At 40.5% G+C, this 26,924-nt stretch overlaps 3 protein-coding genes across 3 annotated transcripts; all 3 read left to right on the top strand. All coding sequences in view use genetic code 11, as the record gives it.

The window, feature by feature from the left end:
- Positions 1 to 5,406: 5,406 nt before the first annotated feature.
- EGR_00122 (MDS1 and EVI1 complex locus protein EVI1) lies at positions 5,407 to 7,665 on the top strand (the record flags this gene model as incomplete). Its single annotated transcript, XM_024489371.1, has 3 exons — positions 5,407 to 5,561; positions 6,454 to 7,112; positions 7,505 to 7,665. 3 exons carry the CDS (start codon positions 5,407 to 5,409, stop codon positions 7,663 to 7,665), a joined length of 975 nt encoding a protein of 324 aa, XP_024356049.1.
- Positions 7,666 to 12,973: 5,308 nt separating this feature from the next.
- On the top strand, positions 12,974 to 18,417 carry EGR_00121 (hypothetical protein; the record flags this gene model as incomplete). Its single annotated transcript, XM_024489370.1, has 2 exons — positions 12,974 to 14,971; positions 17,740 to 18,417. The coding sequence occupies 2 exons, from the start codon at positions 12,974 to 12,976 to the stop codon at positions 18,415 to 18,417; spliced, it is 2,676 nt and encodes an 891-aa protein (XP_024356048.1).
- Positions 18,418 to 19,807: 1,390 nt separating this feature from the next.
- On the top strand, positions 19,808 to 26,707 carry EGR_00120 (WD repeat-containing protein 27; the record flags this gene model as incomplete). Its single annotated transcript, XM_024489369.1, has 12 exons — positions 19,808 to 20,118; positions 20,149 to 20,245; positions 20,281 to 20,508; positions 20,538 to 20,626; positions 20,671 to 20,799; positions 20,971 to 21,106; positions 21,214 to 21,362; positions 23,147 to 23,262; positions 23,829 to 24,142; positions 24,579 to 24,721; positions 25,819 to 26,227; positions 26,663 to 26,707. The coding sequence occupies 12 exons, from the start codon at positions 19,808 to 19,810 to the stop codon at positions 26,705 to 26,707; spliced, it is 2,166 nt and encodes a 721-aa protein (XP_024356047.1).
- Positions 26,708 to 26,924: the final 217 nt, after the last annotated feature.

Raw genomic sequence — 26,924 nt, 5'->3', positions numbered from 1 at the left:
TAAACTTGGTCGCAATAATTGAAAAGACTGTAAAAATTTGTGTTAAAATGTTTTTTTTTTCTAGTAACATTAAGTGGCGATATTCATCCCCTTTTAAGCTGACTGGGCACTGGCATTAAAATGGTTGATCTATCTCAGCAATACGCTCTTTGATTGTTCTTTCTTCCAACAGAACTACTTTTAACCGTAAATAAAAATGTGTACATATTTTAATCGATCAGTGCTCATTGATACCGCATACTGTTTGTGTCCAGTGTATAGCATGAAACGGGTGGCTTCTGATAGCAATACTGTTTTAAAATCCCGGAAAATTAAAGTATTAAGTTATTTTTAGCAGGCATTTAAAATATCCACTATTCTGTATTAGTAGTAATTCGGCTACTTTGTCATTGAAATGCCCGGAGGACTAGGGAACGAAGGTAAAGTCGACGAAATGTCAAATCTATTTACGGTTGAGTGAGAGTCTTAAGGTTCTGCGAAAAATCGTCTACCGCACTTAATTCGCAGAAAATAGTCCATTGTGAGTCTGGCTACTACGGTGAATAATTTTCCAAATTTAACACTTAGGGCTCGGTTGGTGCTACTTGCGATACATTTAGTCATTCATTGCCTCTGCCGAAGATTGGCCTGGTTTCCCCTTTCTTGATCTTGGTTCCTAATTTACGATTTATTTCAGCACTTTTTCTACCCACTCCATCGCACTCGAGCATCTGTCGTATGGAACTATAACGCCTCAAGGTAGTACTGGAATACCAAAAAAATATTAACGGTTTTACAGATACAATTAAGCTTTATTCAACCCTACTATTGCGAATGTTTAGGACTGTTGCCGAGGCTCCAGTCTTCTTCCCATGTAGCCTCATGGTGCAAAACTATTTCATCTTTATAGTAAAGAAAACCATATTGTAAGTTTTCCTTTCTGGCACTCCTTAAAGCGTAAGGATTGGCTTATCTTAATCCTTCATCTTACCAGTTTGCTTTTAGCGTTTAAATATTTTTAGCCGCACTCTTATCAAACCTTCATACACCTGTTTTCGGCCCATGAGTACCGGCCGTTGTCTCAGGTTTCAAGCTAACTGTTTGTTACGCTGCATTTACCGGAAAAGGAAACCTTCCAAACTATCGATACGCTGTTGAGAAATTATTAATCACCTTATCCTCAAAAATTCGGCAAACAATGGTCTGAGTTGTCTGTGTTGGTTACGTGGAGAATAGCAATTTTGGAAATAGCACAGTTTTCTATTAGCATGTAATTTAAGAGCTAATTTAGAGAAATAAGTAGAAGAGTGTTCACAAACCAAAACGTGTTCTTGATGTGAGGACGATGTATCTCTTGATTACAGTGGAAGAACGTGAATAACTGGAAACGAAGTACCTAGAATGCCTAGTCTAACGTAGCATTTACAAGACTGAGGCATTTCATCCTACTTGGTTTAATTTTCTTTTATATATAACCAAAATTTGCACAAAACCCAATATAAACACACTATAAATACTTTCCCTGAAAAGGTACACAATAAAACTTAGAGGCAAACAGGGCACAGGGTGGGGAAATATCCTACGCGCAATCTAGTTAAAAGGTTAGTATCCATTGCACTTGACTTCAGTAGATATGTTCATTTACAGAATTACACAAGTTTAAGGAAAAGATATGCCATTTAATTTTCAAAATTAGACATTTGAATTAATACATTCCAGGATGGCAAAGTGCTACTTGTACACTAAACACTACATCAAAATTAATACCTAGGGCATTTGTAATTTGTAGAAATGCCACATAATTTGAGCGATTTTTGAATATTTTTATTAATTTTATAATAATTCGATTGACCTAAAAAGCTGCCGTTTTTAATGGCTTAAGATCTATCATGGCTCAAAATATTTTCCAACCTTCCAATACCTTTAAAAACACAAGTTGTAAATGACACTTTTAAGCATTTTTTCCATGATGTAATTTGAATTCCTATTAAAGGGATTATTTGCTTTCTACCGGTTGTGCATTTGATGCTTCGCATCCATGCATCTATTCACCATAGGTAGTACACTAGCTTTCACTGTAAAGAAACTTGTAATAATCTGAAGATCTCATCAAATCTCTTATCGCCTTCGCAACCTAAATTGTTGGAATAATTTAAACTTCAGCGTTAATAATCAACAGATAAGCCCATGTGCTAAAGTATTTTGAGCCCCACTGGATCCTATTGAAGAGCATCTGCTCTTAAGGACGATTTTAACAACTCCTTGACCTTCTCCGGGAGAGCCACCTTCATCTGCATCTAATCCTGGGTGTCTACGTTTTCAGATTTCAAAATCGTGACTGGAAAGATGCATATTCAAAGGCATAACGAAGTATGCATTCATGCTAAGCGGCGGTGCTTTACTAATCACTTTAAAAAGTGCGATTGCAAAGTTGCGCTCATTCTGGAGTTGTGTGCATTCGCCGAGGTTTACATCAAGAAAACTGCGTTCCAAAATTAATATCCGTTTTCATAGCCACATTATACAATCAGGGCACATAACGTTTACAATAACCGTGTCACTAGAACTATTTTTGTATCCATATGCAAGGTTACATCTGATAAGACTACGGACTAATCCAAATATCATCGTTAGGTTTGTCAGATACGTAGTCTTGGTCATTTGATGAACTCATGCGCCTTCGCTGTCGCTCAGTTGGACCCGCCGTGTGCTCACAACGCCAATCGCTCGTTTATGAGCCTCTGATTGGCTGGCTTCAAACGCAGATAAACCAATGTTCCTGAGAGGAGAGCAGCGAACCCTTTGCTGAGCTCCTTCCCCCGCTCCGTTTTACCCATCCACGGCATCTTCGAGGCATAGGGGTGTGGAGGAGGGAGGGAGTGAGGAAGCGCTCGCTGGTGAGACCGGAGTGGAGGAGGAGGCTGTAAGCTAGACTGCATGGTCATCCAATGAAGAAGTAGAGGTGGAGGTGTCGAATTTACCTCCTCATATATAATGCTCGCTGTGCAGTTTTACCTGTTCCTCAAAGGTTATTAGGTGTTGTAAGTTACCTCACTCATTTATTTCCACTGGTTTCAAATCCACAGACCTCTTTGATTATTACACTGAGTACACTTTGAATGATAACGCAATTGTGCTTAGTACAGATGAAATTAAAAGGTTTATTATAATTTATACTTGTTTGCAGAAATATAATAGAACTTAGCGGAAAAATATAGAATGCTGTTGAGCATAAAGTCTGACATTTTACTCATGCAAATGTTTTGGCACTGATAAGCCAAACATGGGAAACTGTGGGATATCATTAGTTTGAAGTAAAAGTGAGAACCGAAAACTAGTCTCATCGAAACACACTTGTGATCTCGTTGTATTAATGTTTAAATTGTGTAAAATCGCCACGCTTAAGCATATCTGATATGACATGGTATCTCCCGAAGGACCCCATGACTCCACTTGATTCAAAGGTTTTCACAACAATTACAAAGCCATCTAATTTGTTCCATCTAATGAAATGTGCACTCTTAGTTTATTTTTTGATTTGACATCAAAATGCCAATTTGTTTGGAGGCTTCATGGACCAAAACGAAATGATACTGATTGCCAGATTATAAAGGAGTCAACAAATTTGGCCAATCCTAGTGCGACCTCCCGATAGTGAACTTTGCCTGTTTTTGATGCATATTTGTATTATTAGCAAGTATATGCCTTCTCGAACACCATATCATAACAGACAAGTTTCCAAATATTAATTTTTTCGTGCTGTTCGTTAAATGTTTATCCTTAAGGGAAAACAGATCTTTTTAATCTGCACATGAAACTATCACACAAATTTGGATACATGAACGACAGCTTCTGACTTATGCAACTTTTGAGGGTGGGATTATTTCACATTTGTGCCCTGGTTGGATGGGGCGCATTATTTTTGGGCCAAATGAGATATTTGTTTCATTTGTAGTGATTACTGTGTTTTATGTCAGATGCAATAGGGTGCTACTGACGTACTTTAAATTGTAAAAACGCTGGCGATGATGAGTGGACTCATCCAAAGAAGGCCAATGGGTAGGATAGGGAGAGTAAAGTTGGTTGAGTAGGAGATGGCGGTGTAGCAAACACCAGTAGTCGCTTCCACCTGTCGTATCCCATAGCCGCCTCGATTATTTGCTTTGCGCTTCTTTTATGTGTGAAAGAATCTCAACTAACATATCTTCCTGCCGATAAGGCATAGTTTAAAACACCTCATCAGCATGGAATTATTTATCTATATAAAATGATGCACTGAAGCTCTTGGAACACGTATTTTTGCTTGCTAAATGTTTGAGTGGAAACAACATCTCATTTAGAAGCATAAATTACTGAATTTACTGGTAAATATCTGTTAAAATCTCTATATTCCTTAGGCAAGTACTAAAATAATTGAGAGCTTGAAGTGGAGAATGTAAAGGGTGAAGCTTCAATGAGGAATCTAGAATCCAATTAAGTGCACCATTATGGCAACACGTTATGTTAAATCTGTCCTACAAAGCGGTGACATTGATGCCTTACCCCAACCAGATGGCGGCTTATAAGTTTTCATAGAGAAGGAAAACATTTGACACAGCAAGAAGATGTTTCCTAAACATATTTGCCTTCGTAGACATGCATTGTAATTCCCGATCCCTACAGCTAACTGGATCTTCTACAAAAGAGTAGACCGCTCGATTATTTCGATCGGGTACTTCTCCCATAGTCAAACCCTTAATCCCCATCCCTCCACATCCTTGCGCGCGTCGCCACAACTTCCGTCGTGGCCTGCTTGCGTGGACAACGAGGCATGGGGATTTGGCTGACTGATGCTCTCTTATCTTGATAGTATGCAGCTTGGAGCAGGCGAACACACTTCCGTAAATGTAAATATCGAGAAGCAATGTAGCCGAGGATAGGTCACATTCATGCTTACCTGAGTTCCAGGATTCAGTTTATTTGCAGGTCTAGCATATGTTACTTTATAACTTCTTAATTAACTCATTTAACAGGATGTAAGTCACTTTCGATACTGAATGTATTATGGTGCGCTGTGATGTCAATAATTAATTTGCGGAGTGATAAGAAGCAGCATGATTACCATATTTTAAATAGACAACATATGCAAGACTGAGACTGAATTTATAAAGGTGCTTTGAAAAGAACTGAATCTCTGGTCTATTGAAAACTTTATTTACACTACGGCTTTAAGGGGGAAATAAATCTTGAATACGTTTGTCCTTAATCGTTCATGTTTCCATGATTGTCTTCTTGATGATCACGCGCATATAAGCACAAACTATGGAAGAAGAACTTTGTAAAGCAAGAAAGTGGTGCTTGAGTTTTTGCAAAAGAAGCATGCATGCGCCAATGTGTGGTTTGTAACAGAGTGTTAGCATCAGTGACCACAAAAGAGCCAAGTTACTGATGACAATGATGATGCCTCTGCCGTCGGTGTGGTGGTGTCAGCGGCATTGGAGTGGTAGGACAATAAGCGGACCAGCCGCAAGTCTTATCGTCCGTAGGCTATCTACAGCGTTTCCGACAGCCACGGGCTTCTCCCAAAACAATCGCGATTTCCGGTGACCTCCATCCTCTCCAAGGCACCACCCACACTGTGGTGAGAGGCCTCATTAATTCTCTCTTGTCGCCTCCTCCTCTCCTCGGAAGTCGTTGCTGCTGCCGTCTTATGGCAAAAGGGGAAGGAAGCAGATGCAATCACGATCAACGGTGTTTTTGGAAGGATGAAGAAAAGAAGACTCATGCTAGAGGGAGTTAAGACATAACAATGGACATACCGGAAAGTTTGAGGCTGGTAGACGTACAAAACGGGGAACAAATACGCTTGTGGTGAATGATTACATACACTCAAACTACATTTGTATTTGCTTAAAGTGCGTGGCTATGCATGTAGCCAATAAGGTTAATCAGAATTCCGACCCAATTTTTGGAATTTTCCAGTCTATTTTAGTTCCTTAAACGGGGGACACTCCACAGGTAAAAATTTAAAATCTATTCGATCTGAACCGGAAACCAGTGATAAGAACTAACAGTAACGGAAAAGTTAGGATAGTTGGACCTGTGTTTGATGTTGTAGAGCCCCTATTAAAAATACCTTATTCATTAACAGTTGTCCGTTTTCGTGAAGCGTTCAAGTTAATCAAACAGGATTCATGAATACATAAACTAACGAATAGTTTGCATCTGTACTCATTTTAAGGAGGATAAAAATGGTGTTCGTGATAAATATATGAACCTTTGGAGTATCCTGTACTGCTTTTTTAAAATAATTATCTCGTTCAAGCCACACAAATCCTTACCCTTCGCACGGCCATCTGATTTTATACAAACAGGAAGACGCGCTTACAAATTAGGTGGATGCACTGATACACCATCGCCCCCCGCAACTGGCCACATGGCAACGCGGCACCGCCTTTGATGGGCCCTGGCCATGTGTGGTTTTATTGTTTGTAGGAACGCGGACGCCATGATTAACGTGCAGAGCGAATCGGAAGGCACAAGAGCCATTGCTATCACTGCTGCTGCCACTACTCCCATCACCGCCACCACTACTATCAACAGTAGTGGCAGCGATAGTAGTAGCCTACCAGCGACAACCCCTCGCTGCCTTCCTCTTCCTCTGGATCTCTCCAAGCCAGAGGGTGGAGAGAGACACAACACGTGTAGCCCCTGCGTCAGTATCAGACCAACGGAAATGACGCCGTTGGCTATATTTCCAACTCACTTCCGGTGGGATGGCACGTATAGAGGCATCCCTACACCAGCTGAGCTGGGCAAAATCATCGCACACCGATCACTCACCCTGCCCGAATTGACGCGACTTGCAAAGGCGCTGTTTCCTATGCCTCCATTCGATTCACTTACACTTTCACCTCCTTGTCCCAAACGCATTCATTTGCCCATCAGAATGCGCCGGATTTGTGGAAAAGAACCGGAGCTATTAGTTGCCAATTCTCTCTCCTCCCCTTCTTTTCCGTCGAAGAGGAGTGGAGAGCGTTTTCACTGTCAGTATTGTGGCAAAATGTTCCCCCGTTCAGCCAATTTGACTCGGCACATTCGCACTCACACAGGAGAGCAGCCTTACAAGTGTGCCTTCTGTCCGAGGTGCTTTAGTATTTCATCTAACCTCCAGCGCCACATTAGAAATATACACCAAAAAGAGCGACCATTTCATTGCTCGCTTTGCTTGAAAAAGTTCGGTCAACGAGCTAACTTGGAGCGACACATTCGCAATCATTATTTACTCGACTCCACATCTCGACATTGTTCTTTTCTGTAGAAGGATTTGGGAGAAGAATCTACCTCTGTTTTGCCTATGACTCTCACTCATATCTGCAATATGTCACATATTTTGTGTATTTTATTTGTCCCTCAGCTTCGAAATAAAGCATTTTACACGTTAGACTATTACTTCCATTAACGAAACTGGGGCTACCTTCCCCCTTCAGATACCCCTAACTAGGCACGCAATATTTTTTTCTAAGTGCGGTCATATTTACTTAAGATATGGAGAGGGGAGAAGGAGATGGGGAAAGGCAGAAGGAGGTTTCTTCACTCGCCTCTGGCGTGTCACATCAGAGGCTGCGCTCGCGGTTGCAGGAATATGACGGGGTGGGTAGGTCGGTGGTAGCACTCGCGTTATCCCGCCTCCCTCCCCCATCATAATGTGTCACATGGATGTTAGGTGTGAGAGGAATGGAAGCTAGGTTTCGGTTAAATGCAATGCCGAAGTGCCAGACCTGAGATTTGCGTGCGAATCAACATGCATTAAAGTGCGGTTTAATAAACGCCGGATGCTGGAATAATGATATGCATACATACCCACCGCCACCCCTATACTTACATCCTCCACGGGTGAAAATACAAGAAATTGCCTTTGAGGTGATTAGTTAGATGCTGTTATACTTATTCACTAGGTGCAAATTGATACAAATAAGAAAAGTTGTTTCTTAATTTGATCTCTTTTTGCATCTTTTAAAGTGGTATACTAGAAATTGCACAATTAAATATTTTCTCTGTGACAAAGCAATATAAAGATGGGTGAATTTTTGCATTTTTTTGCATAAATAATAAGGCAGTCAAAGTGATTTTGGCCAATTACATAAGTTAGGCTTGCTTACACATCTAGAGTGCCTTTACCTTTGATTTTGTAACTGCCAAATTGCGACTACATGTGTCAACTTACAGTAGTATAAATCCTCTTTGTATTTAGTGGATGAAATATTCTCTTTTACATTAGTGGAATGTTTGCGGCACCAAAATCGGTCATTTCGAAAAGAAACGGACGATTATATAAGGGTAAAAGCAAGTTTTTATTCGATGCGTGAAATGGTTTAAGTTTTAACAACTGCAAATCAAGGTCTCAGCTAGCATATTGGCTTTTCAAACTTAGGACGCTATAACTGAGGTGCCAGGATTAAAAACCAAAGGATTGAGAAGTTTAAACAGCCGGGGGGTGTAAATGGCGTAGATATTTCCTTGTGTAATGTACATGGGGTTAAAAATCGGTGTGATTGGAGCAACTATTTACCGAATTGACAGAACTATGAAGATCTGGACATAATCATTGCTACTTAATAAGAATCCGTAGAAAGTCAATCTTGAGTTAAAAGCTCTGGCAAACTACTTCTGCGCCACGTTAAAATAGTAGGTGCATTTTGGATGATCTAGTGAAAAAATTACTCCTTTCCGAAAGGCGTCAGCACATTAAAGGCCTCACACTTATTCCATACTTGTTTGCAGGGGAATATTGCCACAAAACCCTCTGATTGATGGGATTTTTTCTAAAATTGTAATTTGTATATACATAATCTTATTTATTTTTATCCGTCTGATAAGGATTCCTTTAGACGACTGCATCACCCCTCCCTCCCATTCCTAAATGTTTAGGAGCAAAAGAGGTCAAAATGAGATAATTTTGAGCCCATGCTTCATAATTATGAGGTTTAATACCCAACTTGACAGGGATTGCCAAAATACACCTTGTTAATAACTTATGTCTATCACATTTATAAACTCAGATATGTGTGTTCAAATTAGCAAAATAAGTTCAGCCACTTAGTATGAATACATAACTTCGTCTAGAACTTCACCCATAGCTTTAATGAACAAGGGTGACAGAAGTAACTCAAGATATAAAATGAGTTTTCTTTTAGTATTGCACCGATGTGCGTCACCTGACGAGTCGTTAAAACTTCCCTTGGCCCTCTTCGACTTGAACAACACATGACCAGCAAGTAAGGTTATGGACAGTAGACGAAGTTAAATTATCCCATTATGTCATTTTATTTAAACTCTATAACTCTAAACTCTATAAAAGCTGAAACAAAATCAAGTTTGAGAGCATGGCACAAACAAAAATCCAAATGAGAAAAACAGAAGCCGAAGCAATGTACAGCCATCCCGTGTGTGCTGGGTGAGAAAGTAACAGCCGAATGGGATAACCACACTTTGTTACCTTCTTTCAGATTTCTAAATTGTCTGCCTCAATGAAGTGAAAGTTCAATAGTAGGCTTGGACCACTTCATCTATAATTGCTTATCAATCGATGTCATTGTTCCTCAGAGGCCGACTAGCTTTATTTAAGGTCCCTTGACGAAAGTAGTATCCAACCGGCTTAATACATAAGCACTATCGCAGCATGCGACAGGGTGCTTGATCAGAAGATATTCTGCTTCGTCACCAATGCAGCGTTAGATTGTATTTCTATTTAGTTTTCGCACTAATTTACCATCTTCGATTACTAAATAACTCTATTTCCGAGATACGCATCTGAATCTAATTTTAAGCATATACACCTTACAGTTTGTACCCACTGTTGCATAAATACATCCAGTTCATTTTGAGTGCTACTGCGATGAACCAGCTCTCATTTGGCTAATTCTTGTCTTTCAGTAGAATTAAGGTGCTGATATGCATGTAGAAGAGTTACAACGAGGCTGGAATGCATGGAAAATCTTGTAGCCAAAAGTAACCGCTACTACTTAGATTTTAGTTACAGAAGTTTTTGGTTATTTTGCCTGCATTATAGAGGAATATTATTTCTAATGTAACTCTGAAGTGAAGGGGGCTATATTCTAAGAAAAGCACCTCAAAAGGTACTTTATATCTGTTGGAACATTAAAAATGAACTAATACCATTGTAAATTTGAGCTGAAATTGAATGAGTGGTGCATTTTAAAAAAAAAACTAGTACCCAAGAGCACACTGGTAAGCTGATGCAATTCAGTAATGTGTGCGGTGTGAAACATGCGCGCACACAGATGGGTGATCGGAGGGTGTGGATTGGTTCCTTCCTGGCATGCACACGCGCACGTGCCTCTGCGCACACGTGCACCCGTGTGGGCGAGGCGGCGGCACGGACGCACACGAGAAGCGCCGGTGCTTTGCCAATAGTGCCTACAAACGAGGCAAGCAATGCAGCACACTTCGACAGCCATCGGTGGGTGTGCGAGAGTGTGTTCAATAGGGGCCGAGGTTGCAACCGCACGCGTGTGCACAGTGTGCGTGTATACGGAGTGTGCACCGAAATCTGTTGTGACTCACGCGAAGGCACGCAAACGCTGCACAACCCAACTGCAAGGGAGGCTTCTTTTTGATTCGACTTTCGACTACGTGGGGATCAGTAGCACTAGAGAGGACCCAGGACTCAAAACCGAACGAAACCACCTATTTATACTGACAAAAGCATGTCTCAAGTGGTGGCCAAAGTGGACCAACTTTCGGATTCTGAAATAGATGATGCCTCAAAGATTACAGGTCAGTACTCCTGTAAAGCGCATTAATATCGTCATCCTAACAGTGTTTCTGTGGACATAGATCTATATGTATAGATCGTAACGCTTCTATAGGCATTGTGCACGAATTAAAGGACGTACCTTGTTCTTACGGTCCTATTATGTAAGGGTCTGTGGGTAATCCAAAGACCGGCGTTTTAGCATCTCAACAAACATTAAAATTTCTCCAAGTCTGTTGGAGCTGGAGCTCATATCCCCAGGGTACTTCAGTTGCATCATTCACCCTAAAATTCCGAAAATTAAGAGAATAGATTGAAGGGGAAGAGTTGCTTTAGCTCAAGGAGGAGGAAAGGAAGAAAGTCGTGCACCATGGTCAAACCAACAATAGTGAGAGTGAAAGTCTCTTCGTGTGAAGATCTTTGACTCTTATTTAGCTCGATTTGTATTGCAAATGGGTTAAAAGCCATGAAAAAGGCGCCACATTTTAAAATTAGGCATCTTCTTAAAGTGGCCTTTTAAAGTATACAGTTTAAATGCAAATATGGACTTTTGATAGCTCAGCATTCGAAATGTTTACAAATATCTCCCGATTGTACTTTCCAGTCACTGTGTATGTAGGTAAAACAAGGTGTACAAATAAAATGATTCTCTTAAAACCCTCGGTTTTATATACAGTTCAATCACAATTTTTGGAGGAATCGATGCTAAAAAATCCAAACTGGTTTTCCTAATTATCGCAGTATTCTTTGCTTATGTAATAGCATTTGCTGGAAAAGGCAATACAATTTTCTACTTTAGGTCAATAATGTTAAATGTTCTGAAGTTTGGTTTGACAGGTGCAAATGCTTTAGAACGAACCGCTTGCTTTTATGACTGGAACATAATTATTGCAATTGAGTCGCATTAACGACCATGGAATGTATTTACGAAAGGTTGTTTCAAAACACAAAGGAGAAGTTGGGATTACAGCTCCCCTCAGCTCCCAAAAACTTGTCGAAATTGAACCCACTAACCCATTTGGCAAAGGACACCATCAAAATCTCTGCATTGCCTTAGTATTTTTATCACAAAATTGAAATTATAAATGCGAAAATCCAGAAATTTCGACACAATAACACCAACCTACACAAATATCCGTTCGAATGGGCTGATTCAGAGTGACAGGAAAATTTACGATAGTTATATTTAGGGAAAAATTACTTTTGCATTCAATACAGTCTTTACTAACTGTTAGGGGAATGCAAATTTACTTCTGCTTCTCCACAGTTGTCCATTCTGCTGTGTAAATAGACTGCTTGGGGCCTAGTGAATTGAATTGACTGCAACCACACTTCACGTGCTACTCACCAAGTGAAAGATTTGAAAGATTTAAGTCAAGCCTCCATGATTTGTTTGCTAGATCTTCAATCCTACGCAGGTAAATTTCTGGTAAATATCTGGTAAATGGATCGAGCCATTGGTGTTAATTACCATCAACTGGCATTATATCGACATATATGATGGGTTTGTACAAAATATACGTGTAGTTCCATATAATGGCTAGAGTCGAGACTCCACCAACTCATTTCGCGTACAAAATAAAGTAGAGGCAAGGAGAATGACATCCGACACTCGGGGATCTCAAAGTATATTGCAATGATAAGCGCTCTATTCATTACTACTTTTAGCGAAGATACTACCGAACTTGAAAACAATGGGGTCGCAACGCATTAGCATCACCTCAATGCTTTCATCAATGTCTACTAATAGCTACAATACTTGGCTTTGCCTTGGGTAGGGTTCTTCGTCTACATGACAGGCTATTCAGTCTACTACAAACAAAAAAGGACATTTTGCTGAAAACACTTATAATACATGAGTATAAGGGATACAAATATTTAATAACATCTTTCTGTGTGGTAAGTAGTTAATTAAAGCGTGGATTTAGATAGAATTTTTATTTCGAAGCACCTGCTGTTATGTCATTAGTAATGTCGTGTGAGCAATAAAACTAGGTGATTTTCCTGGCCTAGCTATCACAGTCTAACCCTTGAGGTCGATTTTCATCAGTTTTCAGTTCATTTTAGCAATACTTCCCCTCCAACATGTTTTGTGGCCTACAAAATACCCGTTAACTTTCAGTTTAAGCACCAGCTGGAGTTATCTGTTTCAATTCAACGATATCAACTTTTCTTTCGACAGATCCGGCATCATGTCTGGACTACTTAAAGAGAAGGGAAGTATTTCTCTATAAAATGATGAACGACCCCAGCCACAAAGCCATGCTCTACTTCCTCGAAGTCCTTATGAATTCCGAGGTCCCACTGACGGTGGAGCAATTAGCAGCTAGGTTTTCGAACAAGTCCTTCTCTAACGAAATGAAAGAGGCCTGTGGAGGTGGAAGCGTTGATGCCTTGAAAGAATTCCTCCTTAAATATCCCTCTCTTTTCACTGTTAAGCCAACAGGCTTGGTGAGCGCCGTGGCTATTGAAATGCCGGGTTTCGATGAGATGTCTGAGAGTAGTATTGACGTGGATTGCCTCTCACTAAACCGAAACCCACAAAATACTACTACCACTGTATCATCATCCTGTCGCTTGGATCAGAGGGCTGTAAGCAAATCTTCAAACGAAACTAATGAGAACCCGACGCCCAGCACGCAACTAGCACCACTGAAGTCATCCCTTAAAAATTCCACCAATGGAGGCAACAACAACAATGAGGCGAAGCCAGTCGGAATTTATCAACCACCGATCTTGAGAGCTCAAGCAGCAGTAGCTTCCGCAGCAACCCAAAATAGGAGCTCTCACATCTGCGATATGTGTTCAATTGCAGCTCACGTGGCAACTACGGCGACGACAACTGTCGTTCACTGTCCATTCGCCGATCTTAATTGCTTAGGACATCACCACCATCACCATGGGCAAAGGTTTAATCAACTTCCCAAACACTCTCACACAGCCACGAGCTATTGCTGCTGCTCAGCTGATCTCGTCTCACCCTACTGCCGCCCATCAGGCAAAGGCGTCACTTGTTCACAAGTGACGAGCTTTACTTTAGAGGCGGAAGCGGTGAAGTTTTTCCAGCAACGTCTCAGTCGCAAAGAGGAACGTTGGATCCCCATTAAAAGCCTAGCAGGCCACCTTTCGCAAGCCTCCGCGGAGGTCCGCTCGATCGTAGGTCCGCAGTTGGAGTTTCGCCGCTTCCTGCTGAAGCATCCGCATGTATTTGAGGTACAAGGCGATCTTGTTGGCCTCAAAGATCCGTTCATTGCCACCTGTTTATCGTCAAGGCGGCCAAAATCTTTCGGAGGCAGCAGTCTCAATAGTCAATCATCATCCAGCCTCTCAACGCTCAATCTTCGTGGGGCCACTGGACTGGGTGGTGTAACCAATTCACAAAATGTTTTGCGGCCCAAATCGCTCATCATGCTATCTCAGGCATCATCAACTGCCGTTTCAGCACCTATACCCCGACGTCTGGGGAATGTGCCTACTGGTTCTGAGCGCTTTCTTCTTGGACGGGATCTGGAAAGCTTCACCGTTTCAGCACCCAACACGCCAAACTCACAACAAAATCGAAACGGCTCGTCGAGTGTTCGTCCACGACCTAATGGAAGTATGCAGAATTTTGCCCACTACAATAGTCAACAAAACGATGCTGTTAGTTCGTCAGCCCGTCAGCCACCTAGGCGAAATCGTGGTCAGGAAGTGGATGCAACCACCAGCACAAGCGGAAGCATTTGCATTCGAATGAGTGCCAATGAGTACCGCGCAATCATGTTTCTACGAAAGGTTTTGGCAAAGAAGGGTGGAGCACCGGGACAAGCAGGTCTCTCTTACATGCAACTGATGCAAATCTTATCTGCAAAGGCGCCTGAAACTGTTCAAAGCGCAATTGGATGGACAAAGGTTGAACTGGAGGAGTTTATTCTTCAGCATCCGATTTTCTTCGAAGTGCATGCTTGCACCGATGCGAATAAGACGCATTCTGGAAATAATGTAACTTGGGCGAGAGTGGAAACAAGCGAACAATCGGCAACTCTTGTGACGAACCGACGCGTACTCAAAATGATTAACATTGTCATCACAGGGAATGAATCTCTGGACTCGGGTATCCGTACGATGACGAACCGATGCGGTCGCGTCTTCCACGTAGCCAAGCTGTGGGGCATCATTGATTTGGGCAAACACGAGCACGTTTTCTTTGACAAGTCGATTCTAAAGTATGTGGACGACCTCCAAAAGCACTTCAAAGTAAGTTTTTAATCCGTAGAATCATTTTCTTGTATTGGCATTAGACCCTCTTTTAAAGGTTTTCAAAAAGTCATACGCAAATAACCAAAACTATCACTTGCATTTAACAAAACCCTACCCTGCTGAACGCAATCATCTGCACCATACCAGTACCTGGGATGAACAGTGTGCTGCAAATTATAACAACTAACTGTTTAGATGGTTGGTAAAAGAGTTTTCCCATGAAGGAGATTTTTTAGGATTCCAAATAATGTCTTTATTACTTGATGTAATGCATTTTATCGAGCTTTGGAGGAATATATTTCATGCAAATTTCCGCAATTGCGAGGAATGTTTGAGTTCTCCTACCAAATGAGCAACTCACAATTTCTATTACAATTTGTCAGTCTTTTGAGGTCGACTAATGTGGAGTTGAGATTGAAGCTTGGCGTTGGTTTTACGACTGCAGGCACACATGCATGTTTGGCGATAACCCTAAGTGATACCTTTCATAGAGAAACAAGGCATCAAAACAGGTGCAACCAATCTTTGCAGCGACACAACGATACTTATGGCTGTACATTGCGTACTCTATCCTTTTGCCGGAGGGTTTTTGCGTAATTTTAAACTCTATTACTACAAAAAAATTTGACGCCTTTCTAGTTTTAACGGATTTTCTCGGAAGCACTAGATGGTTGGTTACAATTAAAATCTACGAAAGGTGTAGACTTTTGCAGTGATAGCTGGAAAAAGAGGTGGAGGGAGGTGGGTAGGCCCCAGAGCCGAGTTAGTTGCCTTGGCTATTCACTCCTACCCACTCGCAAAAGCTTTTTGTGCGCTGCCGCATCGATCCGCGCCTCGTCCAACGCACACGGCGTGCGCATGCGCGCCGCGATTCCGCATTCCGATTGGTCATTGGCCTCGACAATCTGCAAAAGCGGCTTCCTCGGTTCGATTAACAAATGCCTGCTTCAAATTCTGTTAGAATTCCAAACCCTTCAGTGGTCAAACGGTTTGATGATTTTTGAGCCTTCACTTGTTGCATAACACAACCGGGACCGAAGTCCGCTCAGATACCTAAAACAAAGAGGTTTACTATTAACAAAACTATCGACTTAACGTCATGGCTGTTACAGCCGAACGGATCTTATTCCCCTTACAATTTTTCATGTTTCTATCATGACAGCTGTTGTAAACAGAATATAACATTGTTCTAAGGGTGTCTTTTTTTTCAAAAATGCCTATTACGGGTTCGCATACCACAGCCGAGTAGCATGCTTATACATTGCTCAAGAGCCAATTTGGGCTACAACTGTGTATGTTTTTACCATCATTGAAACAGAAACTTCACAGTACTTAATTTCTGATTTAACAGGATGTGCATTAGAGGATGCCTGCAAATTTTTCGCAAATCCGCGTGATATCCAGAAACAATGTCATTTCGAACATTAAGCCGTACACTCTCCAGTCTTATGAATTGCGATGAATTACATTGCGGTCAATTAATTGTAAATAGTTTTGACAACCCCATCAGTATTTGTTGTTGAATTTTAATAGGAAGGTGTGATAATAACCATTCTATGGCATCAGGATTGCCTGTATTGCCGCGAGGTAAACGTATTGTCATAGATGTGAGCTACATTTGATTGTGCTTTTCATGGGAGATTCACACCCATGTATTTACTCCCTTGCTACGAGGGAGCGTGCAAATGGATTTTTTGTTTGACACTTTTGTAGCTATACAGAGAGGCCGGAGAAATTCAGGAATAACTTTAAAGCATAATAAAATCGAGGAGATAAGCGAACCTGACCCCATCTTCGACACCAAGATAAGTAATCTTAATTTAAACAAATGTCGAAATTCCACATAATCTATTATTTAAGGAAGTCAGTTGATAGATGATTTTAACATTATCTTTTTTTGATAACATAAACCACGGCCCTATGTCTTTTCAGTCACGTCATTTCGCCCACCTGTCCATTTAATTGAATTGGACACAATCAACAGATTTTAAAGGATAAGGCACCACAGTGACAGCATTATATTGTGTGAAAAACCTAGTTGACCATGTCGAAAATAAATGCAATGATTTTGAGGAATGGCTACTTCTCCAACAAACATTTGACTCTTATTTCATTTAGCAAGTTACAAAACACTCCAGTGGACATTCCTACAGTCCTGTTTGGAAGGCTAACTTAATTTGGAGCTATTTTATCCCAAAATTGGCCTAGAATAACTTTGCTTACCGTGAGGAAAGATACGTCGAACTCCAACCAGAAATGCTATTCCATGCGCGATATGGTCACTTTATTAGATACATCCTACATCCGGAAATAAGAAAAACTGCCCAATTTTTACTGTCGTGATGATGTGCAGTTCAGAAAAATCGGTGTGATTTCTCCACTGGTTCTACTTACAGTTTGCCAAAGTGATCTCTTTTTTTTTTTAAAATAATATATATCTCTGCAAATCTTTCTAGACTGTAACAGGATAGTGCGAATTTTTCACCAGTCAACATCTTTTGCCAACTCGTAACTGAATGCCAGATGTTGTTTTATTTGAATCCGCATTAAAGCTGCCTAACGATAGAATCACATGTGTTTAGTCTCTTCCACTTACTTCATCGTTTTTATCTAAAGGCAATCATACCAATTCATTGTGTTTTACCACTTTTTAGTAATTAATTATATTTTTCGCAAGATTTCGCAAGTACCTGTGCCTTATACCACTACTATTCTCCATTTCTGTTATAATGGAAGATTCGAATTCTTACGTAAATTACATTTAGGTAAACGAAACCCTCTATTTCAACGCAATCCTTGCTCCAAAGGAGTCGCGTGCAAAGTGGAGGGCTACCCAGGTATGGAAGGAGTGCGATAAGGAGATAATGGAGAAGTTTGGTGGCAGCGCCTTTACTGACCGCAGCGGGGGACGCACCGCTACTTTACTTTCCGTCGTCGGAAGGGAGGAGGAGGGCGGAAAGAGTAATACCACCGTTGCCGACTCTGACTCCTCCGACTACGGTTTAGCGGAGGAGGAAGAGGTGGAGGGGGAACTCGGTGAGACCCCTGGAACTACTCGTGCCGAAGGACTGAATCCAACCAATGACATCAATTTCCTCTCTGACGATGTAGAGGCCGAGTTGGAGCGTATTTTAGGCCCAAATCAGGAACTCACTACAGCTGATACCACTAACAGCCTCCCTAACGCAAGTAATCGAGTTCCCAACGATGTGTCGGATGAGGATACCAGCATCACTGGATGTATCGAGGACATAAGTGTCAATTTCTCTGATGCTGGAAGTCTCTCGGAAAGGTATTCACAATGTGTCACCTCGACGACACGGGAGGAAAAGAAATCAATGTATGCTGCTGACTCGCCACTCGGTGAGCGCTTATCGATAGCTGTTCAGACCCTCTCAACAGGAGACATAATGGCAACGCAGATTTTCCATGACATGACCTAAGACGTGTGAATCTACTACCGTACAGAAGAATCCCTTTACATACATTTCCCAGATGCACACATCGCTGCACCCCATCACAAACACATCCAGCCTTACATGCGGAATGCAATCTTATTTTGCTGCCCTTCTTACTGGTCATAAGGTCATTTTATGTTTTGAAGGTCAATTTTTCGTTCCTTTTATTGCACGATTATGAACACAAGAGGAAAATGTAACTGCATTTTAAACTTTTTCCCAGTATGCTATAATCTACCTTAAATAAAGTGTGTTTGGCAGTAAATTATTCTTGATGATTCTATTGTTTGGCGGCACTCCATAATTTTGTACTTATAATTAGGCTCATTTGTCATTGTATTCATGGACGTCGTTTTGTCGTTCATTCAATTTATCTGACAGTTTAATGCACCAAAAATATAGTATCACTTTTTACTTGTCACTAACTTCACACATTTTCACTCTAAAACGGTATACCCTGGATGGAGCGCTGATAATAAGTGGCACTTTCAACAGACATTCTTGAAAACTCAAATTAATACCACATTAAGGTAGTTAGCCTTATCTCTCCACGAATAGGTAACGTAACGCGTGCATATGGATGTTCGATTTGGAAAGTAAATCGGCAATTAAGGAAAACTTTTTTGAGTGTGGCGTCTTGAGACTCCCTGAAGACGAAAGATGACACAATACTTGTGCAGAATATGTATATTTAGCACTGAGAACGTGTCTGGGCTATTGGCATGGCCCAAAAGGCCGGCCCACCCAGCGAGGTACAAGGGGACTAATTCAAAGTACAAAAGTGGCGCCTCACCAGAACCGAGGGCTAAACCACTATCGTATTGCATGAGTTTCGTTAACTCCTGCCTTAACGTGACATTGTTGGCAACAAACTTTAAAATGCAGCAAATGCCAAAGAATCCATAAAGAGGCATGCTATTCACAGGTGCTGTACTGATTACCACTCCTAGAGGTTTTATAAGAATTGCGAAATAGAACCGGTAAGATTGAAACAAGCACTACCTTAAGCTGAAATTCAGTGCAATTACTAAATATACACTTAATGCCAACGATCGTGTGTTTATGGTGTCCCGAGTGGGCAAAAATTTCAACATTACAGTTGTTAGATGCTGTTTTAGTACTAACCATTAGAATAGTAGGCAATTATGCCCTTAATTGGGTCGTTTGCACCCTATTTATGTAAGTCTATATTTCGTGCTCTGTAACGTCTGCTAAACCCATACAGGAGAAAATGAGATATTTATGCACCTCGATACTTATGGTAAATTGTTAGTCGGCTTCACATTCAAGGTTGTTGCTATTTGTTTTCTGGCGACCTTAGCAAAGACTAATCAATGAAAGGGCTGATTGGCGGCAGCAGTGTAGTTGCTTACGCATGTCTCGCGTGAGTGCACATTATGATGGTTACGAGATCAAATACCTAAGTTTTTCTGAGAACTTCGCCTGTTTCGTCCCACCAAATGATTTAAAGACAGTCTTCATTCTCGAAATCAGTCGCTTACGTTTGTGCGATGAAGAAAAGTCTTTATCGAAAACTGAACCAAAAAGTTTGTGCTATGAGCATTATGAAGCAAAAATTGTCAGACATTTCGAGTTTGGAAACATGATTTACGTCCTGACTTATGATGATGTTGCAATACGAGTCCATCGGTCGAAGATCAGCACAACTGGGGATGTACAGACTAGGTAATGATCGAATTGCCTTATTCTCCTCAGCTGCATTTCAGAGGTACCTCAAGAATCTGTGTCCGCAGTCGATTTCGACGTTCAGCAAATGCGAGTCGCATTGGCGTCGCCCTTTAATGTTTATATAGTATGAATAATTCCATTGTGTAGTAGTTTTACTAGTGTAATCTGGATAATCGCTGTGAAATTTTGGATCTGGGAACCCATATGCGCAAAGTCACCTCGGTTAACTTTTTAGCAACAGATTTTCTTGGTTCATTGGACGAATCAGGTTTGTGCAAAGTTTGGAATACTGGTACACTGATACTACACGTGTCTGTTTTATTGAATGGGATGTCTTCCTTCGTTTGTGCAAAGGACCTAATGTTTTATGGTACAACTGATGGTCAGGTATACTTTATCTCTGCTCTTATCGTTAGATTTACTCTACCTCAATTACAAATTCAAAGAGTCGTCCTGAATACTTTTCAATAATACCAAGGCCTCCAATAATTTCCGGAAATCATGAGTTTGGATTAGCCCATAGGGGTATCTCTATAATGTTCTTTATAGCTTCAAAGGTTCATTCAGGCAAGAGTGGAATATTGCAACAGCCATGAAAAGCATATCCATTTCGGACCAAGCAGCATCGGAAGTTTTAGCCATAGGATTGTGTCCATCCCATCAGTCAAACCTGCATATGTGAGTTGGTGTCTGTTTTTGATCGCCAGATGTTCCTATTTTAGCAGCTACAAACTATTATGTCAGAAATATAATTTAGCACCTGTTGGGACATTGCACTGCTTTAATTTAACCATTATCCTCCATTCTGAGGTTACATAAGTATGTATATACACGCAATTATTTTTAAAGGTTATGTATTGTTACCACAACTGGAATTTATTTACTTAACCAACGGACCCGAACTTTCGATATGACATTTCCAATAAACAATCTACTTTTGCCGAACTGGTGCTATGCAACTTCGGCCGAAATCTTTGTTTCTAAGGTAAGCCCTTGAATTAGCATAAATTAACACTAGTTTCTAATGAAGTTGTTTATTTAAAAATATGCCGTCCTCTACTTCAGCCTGAGTGATTTGATTACCGTTTTTAGAATTTTGTACTAATTGGACTGCGATCACTTAATGGTCGATGTGTTTTGATATCGGTTGACATGGAGATCTTGTCTGATTTGGATCACGAACAAAGCGAGCTTTCATCTGTGGAGAGCATCAAAAGCTGTGAGCTATCATTTTTGGCAACGTAAGTATTGGCTTTTTGGTCTGCCGACACAGTAATTTATTTTCACTTGCAAGATTTTATGATAAGCAGTGCTTACTTGACTTGAAGTTCTTATTCCTCTCAAGTTTTTATGCATTTTGGATGATATCATTAGTCATTTTAGCTTGCAACATTCATGACATTTGGTGCACTTAACCAATACAGAACAGAATCACCAGGCATGGCCTATAGTATCTCTGAATTGGATACCTTTTGATGAAAATATTTCACTACGAACACAGTATTATATTGTCTAGCTTGAGTAAATGAGTACGACTACTAAGTTAGAATATACAACCTTCTTTTCACATATAACAACTGGCTTTCTTATAATATTAAGTGGGTTTTTAGATAGTACCACCAATTGAGCTACAAAGGTCGAAGCTAATTTGGAACTTTAGTGATTTAACAAAGTCCTTTTTAGATCATTAATTTGTTCATGGGTATAAGGCTAAACTAACTGTGATTTCTTAATTTCTTATTTTAATAAGGCTTCACATATGTTGAAGATTTATTCCGTGATAGAATTTGTGTGCACGGTTTGCATTTCATAGATTTTGCTTTGTTCTTATTTGCTAAGATCATACCTACACTTGTCACCTTTTCTTCATTATTTTCGTGGCTTTTCATTAATTGATTTAAAATGAATTCGAATCATTTATCTCTGCGCTTTGTTTTTTTTGAAATAAATAAAAACAGGAATATCTGGTGCTTACTTACATGCTTCCCACTTCAAGTGGCGGTATATTCTCACTTCTGATTGTGTATTTGGAATAGGCAAGCATTTTCGAAAGTGGGTTTGCAAACACCATACACTTTTTCACCTTCACTAATGTGATTCGGTTATTCGCTTGCCATTTTCTTTGGAATGATATTTAAGTCAGTTAATTCGATCCATTTAATCTCACATATTAATAATGTTGCATGAATCTTTCTCGTAAATCGGCACTTTTTTTCAATAAAGTTATTTAGGGTTCATAAGATTATTTTCGGTCTTCCCTTTTAGAAATTACGAATTGTTTTAAGCAGATTAAAATCTTAAAAACGTTTTTTTAGTTGAAACCCTTACAGTTCGGTGTTGTTTGCTACCATGCCCTTTCAATTATCCCTTCAATATTAGGGCTGCTTTGATGGGTCAAATACCCTGGGGAAGGCACTTGTTTGTCGAAATTTGGCACCCAAAATGCAACAGGCTTCTGCTTCGCAGGATAAGTCTATAGTTTGGCACCTGAACAGTCGAAGTGGTTCCCGAAATGCTCCTGCTAACCAGCCTGTAACCTTCGGGCATGCTGTCAAGTCCTCCGGTTATGCACCCCAAGGCTCTAAGTAAATCTTTATCCGATTTCCCATTGTCAATCCAAATACTTTTGATATTCGACCTTAAGAAATAACCTTTTTGAAGAGTGACAATGTTCAGACCTCAAATCGCTATTCATAAAGCGAAGGAAAATGCGGAATCTGCGAAGACAGAGTAAGTATTTTTAAAAACAGCTCCATTATATATTTTTTATCAGCCATAAGGTGATTTCATAACAGAAAATAACTAGAGAGAAGTTGATACTATACAGGGCCCTTACTAGGCGATTATATCTACATATTTGCAAGACTTTATATTTTGACTAATTTTCATGTATCAGATAATAATATTTGACGTTGCCATTATAGTACTATTGTGATGACATTCGCTAGTCAAGTTTTTTGAGGCTAGCTTTAGCGACTTTACTCAAAGTTATTAAGCAGCAACTTTATATTTGTTTGCTATTTAGACTGACTAACAAGTTGCACCGGAGATATCGATACGACCCTGAGCCTTCATTCTGTTGTCTTGTTTCCGAGCGTCTCGAAGCAGAAGAAACGCCTATATATTCTGTTTCATACTCACGTAATATTTCCTTGCTCTACTTCCGTATTACTGAAATCGCTAGTGGAACACATTGTCCATATATTAACCTTTTTACAACAAGTTAGTCATCCCTCTGACTAAGACTATATTGAAAACAACCCTCAAAATGTTAGTCCTTTTATCACCATGATTAATAATTACACTTTTATAAGATGGTAATTCGTGCGGCATTGTTAGTTTCTATTTACGAACAAAGTCTTTTTTGCACGGAGGAATTGCTCCACTGCGGATGGCCGCTTTCGGTAAGTTGTGTGTGGTTTCCTACACAATCTCCTTGGGTCTTGCGGCATAGCCTCTCTTGTTCAATTAATCAATTCAATAACTGTGGTATTGAAATCTGTGAGTTCTATTTATAGATTCTAGTGTTTCAGGAGGATCGTAAAATTTTACCAGAAGTTTACCATAACAGTACAAAGAACGACATTAAATCTTGTGAACGAATCCCCATCCTCTATTTTTTGACCCTATTTTGACACTGTAAAAGTGTTTGAAAATACTTAATTCAAGGGTGAACTTTGGACACTTAATCTGTTACTTGCGATTAGCGACGGATGATCGAGTGGCCGTGGCTCAGGGGAACGGTTTATGCTCCATATTGCGGACGGCTAGATCGGGCGATAGGGCCCGGCCAGGAGGGTGGAGGGAGCAAACGGTTCTTGTGGGGCACCAGGGCATCGTATCCAGCGCGGAGTGGTCACTGGATGGCCACCTCATCATCACCACCTCGACAGACAGAACAGCCCGCCTGTGGTCCGCCAATGGAGGGGCTCTCCGCCTTGTCGTGGCCTCGCCCCGCGGCGGTTGTGCCGATGGTCACGGACAACCTTTGCGCACCATATCAGCCACCACTAACACGAAGGTATTTATACGTCGGAATTTGTGCTACTGAAACTCATATCAATCTGTGCTGTAGTTGCTTTGATTCACACATTATTATGACTTAAATATTATGTTTAAAATCTTGTAAATGCATCTGTCATTGGTTGCTAAATCCTTTCCTTATGTAGATTTATCCATCCGCATCATTTTCCCACTACTACTACGTAGATCAACGCTAGTAACATTTACCCTTATGAATCGTGTTTAAGGGCACTCCAAATGTACGTGGAGAGTGCCATATTAATGTCGATTTATGGTTTAGTTACTATTCCAACGACAATTTTATTTTAATAGTGAAGTCTTCCTCTTTTGTTTTTTTTGCTCGGTGTGTTATAGTACTAAATAAAACTTACTCGTCATTCGATTCGCTCAATCAGCTTTTCAAACTAAGCACTTCTGTATTTATCTGCCTTTAGAATTGCCCCATTTCCTCTGCTTTTGTTGATCATGTGCAATTCGGAAAGTTCCATTTGCAGGACAGCTTCTTCCATGTGACCTGTCAAAATAAAATATTTTTCTTCACCTTCAACATTGACAAGAATTCCAACGTTCTCCAAAAGTGAGTCTCATCCATTCCCTTTTAGATTTCGTATACAATATCGATGGTGGTTTAGTCAAAATTTCATACACCGTTGACTTAACTAGTCCAATTGTCTGCTCACAGTTATCGCTCGCTACATAAACGCAATATTCACTTTCCAAAAAAATTCACATTTAAGATACTTTTGTTTAGCGTCAGCCCATTTGTGAGTTTTCTGAACTCATATATTAGCATTCACGTTAAATTTGCAATCTAGCTCATGCTGTCTGGCTTTCTCATGTTACCTCCTGTCCTTTGATCGTTGTGCATTCATAACCTTATTTTATTGGAAAGAAGAAGTTAACTTTTGTATTAGTGAGATTCGTGTGTGGCTACCTCTAGTCCATCTGTACCTCGGTCTCTTCCGTTTTAGGTGTCACAAAATGGCATCATACCGACAAGTGGCAAGATTTGTTTTTGACTCATGCACCAGGCTTACTGCTGTGTCATCAACTAACCTCTTTTATTCATGTAATTCTCCACCATCCTGCTTTTGTTCTCCACTATGCAGCTTAAATGGTGAAATTACTTTTAGATCTTCTGTTGGCCGTGGGATCCGATCGCTGTTTGTATATTTTGGACATAAATAGTAAGAAAATTGTGCGTGAGATCCAAGCAATTCATAAAGCCACCGTAACGGGTGTTGCCATAAACCAAGTGAGCTTATATAAAGGTCTAGTTTTAAATTCAATTTAAATTCTTAGGCTCTGAACTGCTTATGACAAATCATCCACACACTGCTAACACTTCATTCGTAGTTTACAAATGGAGGTATTACAGCTATGGAGATTTATAAGCAGAAATTTTTGAATTACTCGGGTTGTTGCATTGGAAATTTTATGGTGACAAAACAGATATTGGTGCAGTTTTAATTTCTTAGTGAACAAATCTCATATATTACAATATCGGATACCATTTATCAGTTATGTAAGAAAGAATAGAAGAGACTGCCATAAGAACATATGAAAGTAAATTATTTGTGCATAGCTTGTGGTTGATAAGGTAACATTTAGATGTCTACTTATTTGGCAGGGGTCGCTCTACTCATCGTTCACTGCAGAGAATTCTTCAAACAGAGCGTATGAGTGCGGTTTTGGTGGTAGTGGTGACACCGCCGGAGCCTACAGCTTCTTTGCTACGGCGGCGCCGGGCGACAGTGTGCGCCTGTGGGACCTCCGAGTGGCCCGCGGCCACGTTGCTGAAGTGGCCTGCTGCCGGGCTCCCTTCGGCACTGGCGAGGGCAGTGGAGTGGGTGGAGCGGTGCGAGACTCAGCTGTCCCTCCAGTGTCTCTAACCTTCTCCCCATGTGGTCGCTACGTCTGTTTTGGGGCGCTCGCCTCCACGAGCACCACTCAATACCTGACTCCCACTGTGGTAGACATTCGTCAGGTCTGCAGGCCTCTGGCCCATCTGACGCTCCCTGACCGCAGACCCAGTATCAGCAGTGCGGCAACTGTCGTGGCGTGGAATCCTATCAGACCTGAGGTATTACTTCACTACTTTTGTTACATTCCTCTTCATGAATTGAAATGTATCGCCAGTTTTAAATAGATTTTGGTGACTAAACTTTCATAATGGGAATAACGAAGCATTGACCACATAATACGTCTCTTGATGTGAAAAGTGTGGTCCAAAAGGAAATGGAATCTCCGTCGCTATGCAAAATGTCTAGTTTTTTCTTGTGCTTCCATGCAACTATCATTTTTTCCACGCATTGAAGATGATGCACTTTTTCTCGAAAATACGAACTCGTTTAGCCTCATTTTTATTCTGATGTACAAAATTGCAGTCCTTGACCGCGTCTAGAGTGTTTGCGCCCAAATAAACTCTGTTTAGTGTTCCTTGAAACTCTTGATCTGTAATTGCTTGCTTGTGATTTTTCTGCATTTCATTAGGTCAACTGCTTTTTCTCCTTTTTAGATCACAACAGGTTCTTTGGATGGACGCCTTTCAATTTTTGGATAATGGCTTTTTGTTCGAGATCTTGACATCAACCTTTGTATAACCTTTTGAATGTTTGTTGTTTTTAAGGTCAGCAAATATTGTGAAAACTCATACACGTTATCACCTTACCATGTTTATTATATAAATGCTTCCTATGGTTTAACAAATCGTTATGCTAAGTCTGTTTTACTGTTCATGCCCAGTGTGCCCTTTGATCAGTAAAATGACCTGTACAATG

Source organism: Echinococcus granulosus (genome assembly GCF_000524195.1).
Source record: "Echinococcus granulosus chromosome Unknown EG_S00001, whole genome shotgun sequence".
NCBI lineage: Eukaryota > Metazoa > Platyhelminthes > Cestoda > Cyclophyllidea > Taeniidae > Echinococcus > Echinococcus granulosus.
The sequence above is the reverse complement of the archived record's forward strand: the minus strand, read 5'-3'. Positions and strand labels throughout refer to the sequence as shown.